The 3653-nt window shown below is 43.6% G+C and overlaps 1 protein-coding gene across 1 annotated transcript; it reads right to left on the bottom strand.

Moving 5' to 3' along the window:
- Positions 1-434: 434 nt before the first annotated feature.
- Positions 435-1444, bottom strand: LOC141362091 (uncharacterized). Its single transcript, XM_073863888.1, has 2 exons — positions 614-1444; positions 435-506 (listed from the first exon to the last, which is right to left on the bottom strand). Exons 1-2 carry the CDS (start codon positions 1442-1444, stop codon positions 435-437), a joined length of 903 nt encoding a protein of 300 aa, XP_073719989.1.
- Positions 1445-3653: the final 2209 nt, after the last annotated feature.

Below are 3653 nucleotides of genomic sequence, written 5' to 3'. Positions count from 1 at the left end.
CCGAGGGTCCCCTTACATGGAAGTCGCCATTTTGTGCCGCCATGTTTCTACAGAAGCCCTTAACGGACAAACTTTTTTTACTAAGTTGTCTCAGACGATTAAATTTTTCTGGTGGCGGCTGCTGTAGCTTTTCTATGCGTTTCAAAAGTAAGGGGTGAGTCATGGACTGAGCTGTTGGTTGCAATTTGCAACATCACCACTAGATGCCACTAATATTTACACACTGCACCTTTAATTCTCAATTTGACAATAAATGAAATGTATTGTATAGATTTAGAGATTAGACTACACCCCAAAAAATAAAGGGGTTATTTTCAACCCAGCGTTGGGTCAAATATAAACATTTTGGGTTAATTTAACCCAACGTTGGGTTAAAAATAACCCCCTATTTTTGTAATGTAGATTCCAGGGTTTCTTAGTTTAAAATATCCACATTAAATCTGGGTGTTGAGGTGAGGATGAAACATTTGAATCCACAGTTTGCAGAGTTTCACCAAAGATGGAAACTAAAACAAGATGTTATGTTAGGAAAAGACTAGAAACATTATGTATTTTAGGTCCAAATCAGGCTTGAGAAAGATATGAAAAGAAAACTTACAAAACATACACTTACTGACTTCTTTTCTTCCAAAGTTTTTGGTTGTGTCATGTCAAGAAACTTGAAAAACTCTGTCATTCCTTTATAACTAAGATCCCATGATTGATCCTGGATTGTTTGTTCTTCTTCATCAAATGTTTCTCCCTGACAGTTGTCAAACAGAAAATAGATCGGCTGATTCTTCTTCTCATCTACAGCACACTTGACTTTAGCTTCTTTGACAGCTGTCAGGGCATTTTTAGGTGGATACCCTTTTGAGTGTGTGAAGAGTAACACAATGTTTTCAGCAATATCTTTACCAAATAAAGACTGAACAGCATCAAATATGTATTGCTGTCTGTCAGTGAGTCGATTTTGATCTGCCTTCATCACAAAACACACTGCATTGATTTGATTCATCACACCTTCAGTTGTACATAAACACAGTAAACTTTCTGCAATCTCTCTATCACGCTCAGCTCCACGAGTGTCTCCATATCCTGGTGTATCAATGATTGTTAAATCAACTGAAGTTTCTTGTAAATAAACACCATAGATAATGACATCAGAGGTCTGACTGTGAACTGATGATCTGTCGCTCTGATCGTCTGTGATCTCAAACCAAACTTTGTCTTCTCTCTGAACACCACAGATGTAGTTGATCATAGTATTGATGAGAGTTGTTTTTCCACTGCCTGTTTCTCCCACCATCAGTATGATTTTATGAGGTTTCTTTGTGTCTCTTTCACCAAAAGTAATTTTTCTATATGACTTAGATTGATTCAGATTATCTGTTGTTGATTTTAGACGATATCGAGCAGGATTTCCATCTTCCATTAAATTGCTTTTCCTGATCAGTTCATCCATTTTACAAAATTGTTTTGCCTTTTCTCTGTGGAGTTTAAACAGAAACATACAATAATTTAAATAAAGCACTAGTTAGCACTAGTAATAACACACAGGTCTAGTTTGTGTTGGTGGAGCAATTTGATATACAGAGTGGGGGTTGCACCATTTGTGCTTGAGGTCTCAGTTTTTGTATACCAATATAAAAATATATATAAAAATAAAAAACAATGTTAATATTTTGTTCCCTTTCAATACGGTTCACTTCGCATTGCATCAGTTAGCTGACGCTATGGGGGGAAACTCCTGTTTACTCCGCGATTAAAGCCTATTGGTTAACGTCTGTACAAAGTACAGACCAATGACGTTTGAACCCGCGTGCGGGAAGAACACGTCCTTATATAAGCGAGGGTCAAGCGTCAAGAGCTCATTAATTTTCTCCTTCAGCGCGAACCTCTCGCTGCTCTGAAGAAGAAGAAGCCTTACCTCGCCGTCGACAAAAGCCCTGCAGCGGAGTCCAGGCCTAGCGTCTTCCCCTGCCGTTTTCCGGCTGAGAACCGAAGATAGCAGAATCCAGGTCTAGCGTCTCCCCTGCCGCTTTCCGGCTGAGAACCGAAGATAGCCTTTGCTTGCCGTGGTACGAGCCCTGTGCAGCGGACACATGCCTGACGAGGTCTCCCCTGCGGCCGCCCGGTAAGATCAATATTTTTAATATAAAGCTATAAGCTAAAAGAGCAGGCGCTGTTGTAATAGCATCCAGCACAGCGGCTCTCTGCCTCTCTGCTATGAATTTCCCGAGCGCGTCACCGGTCTGGCACCTCCCACGCCGGGACCGCCCTTATATGCATCGGTTGTCCTATCCATGTTTCGTGCTCCCCCTGCTGTTCCTCTCTCGCCGGGATGAACACACGGCGAGCCATGAGACTAGATGGATGCATAGACAAGTACACACGGGCTAACCCCCCCCCTGTGTTCTGTCACACGCAACCGTTCATGCTTTACATTCAGAGACCCTCGCTCCTCTCACATTCAGTGGCGAGATCTCTGGCACATTCATATGAATCCCCCGAGTGCATCGGGTGATACCGTTCATACGACGCATGGCTATTCTATCTGTGTTGCTGCTCCCCTCTGCCGTTCCTCTCTTGTTGAGATGAACAAGCGAGGGAACCGTAGAACTAAGATAGATGCATACGACAAGCAAACACGGTCGGGTCTGCCCCTGTTCCCTGTCATAGCACAGTCCCTCGCTCCTTTTCCCCACAGTGGTGAGGTCTCTTAACAGCTTCTTAGAGTTAGCACGCGGTCTTACGGCTCGCTGCCTCTAAATGCAGCTGTCTAGTGTTCAGCGATTACAGAGCTTCATGCCCCTCCCCTCCTGGAGCGGCACAATCTCATTCATCTGCCCGATAGGGCGGACATGCCGCTATTGGAGCACCAAGAACACTCATTATAAGAGCTTAACCGGCCTGAGTCTGTCTCACTCCGGTAGGGCTCACTATTCGTCTATACAGAGCTTCATGCCCCTGCCCTCCTGGAGCGGCGCAATCTCATTCGTCTGCTCGATAAGGCGGACATGCCTCTATTGGAGCGCTAAAAACACTTATAATAAGAGCTTAACCAGTCTGAGTCTGTCTCACTTCGGGAGAGCTCACTAATTGTCTGCCTGGTCATTTTTCTCTGGTTTAGACGGAATCAGAGGCAGAACGAATTTGTTTATAATATACTGAGGCCCGAATACATCCCTTTATTCAGTCCCGTCCTATATCAGTGCGATGAATATTGGTACATTCTTATATACCCGGTTTTCTGCCCTTTTAATAAACGGCAAAACCGCGGGCCTCACGGCAGACTTCCTCTCTGTGATGGGTCCAGTCTGACATTAAACCACCTAGACATACTGCTCTGCTCCGTGAGCCGTTCTGGTCACCGTCACTACTGAGGCTCGTGCCAACATGATCTCACAAAGTTCCGTGGGATAGTCACGGAATTTTTTGCTCATTTTTCCGTGGCATTCTCACGGATCTCCGCATATTTCCGTGGCCCTGCCACGGGCTTTCTTTTCCGTGGCATTCTCACGGATTGGTTATTCAACTGCTTTTTCCTATTTTCAAACCATTTAGAGTTAGATTTGGTGTTTGCGTTAGTATGTCACTTTAACTATTGGTTTATACTATTTTTTCTGATGTATTCTTTTATATTTTCTAAACTTTAATCAATTGTCGCCTGG

This window comes from Misgurnus anguillicaudatus, chromosome 25, assembly GCF_027580225.2.
Source record: "Misgurnus anguillicaudatus chromosome 25, ASM2758022v2, whole genome shotgun sequence".
Lineage (NCBI taxonomy): Eukaryota > Metazoa > Chordata > Actinopteri > Cypriniformes > Cobitidae > Misgurnus > Misgurnus anguillicaudatus.
Note: the sequence above shows the minus strand (reverse complement) of the source record. Positions and strands in the feature narration are given on the sequence as shown.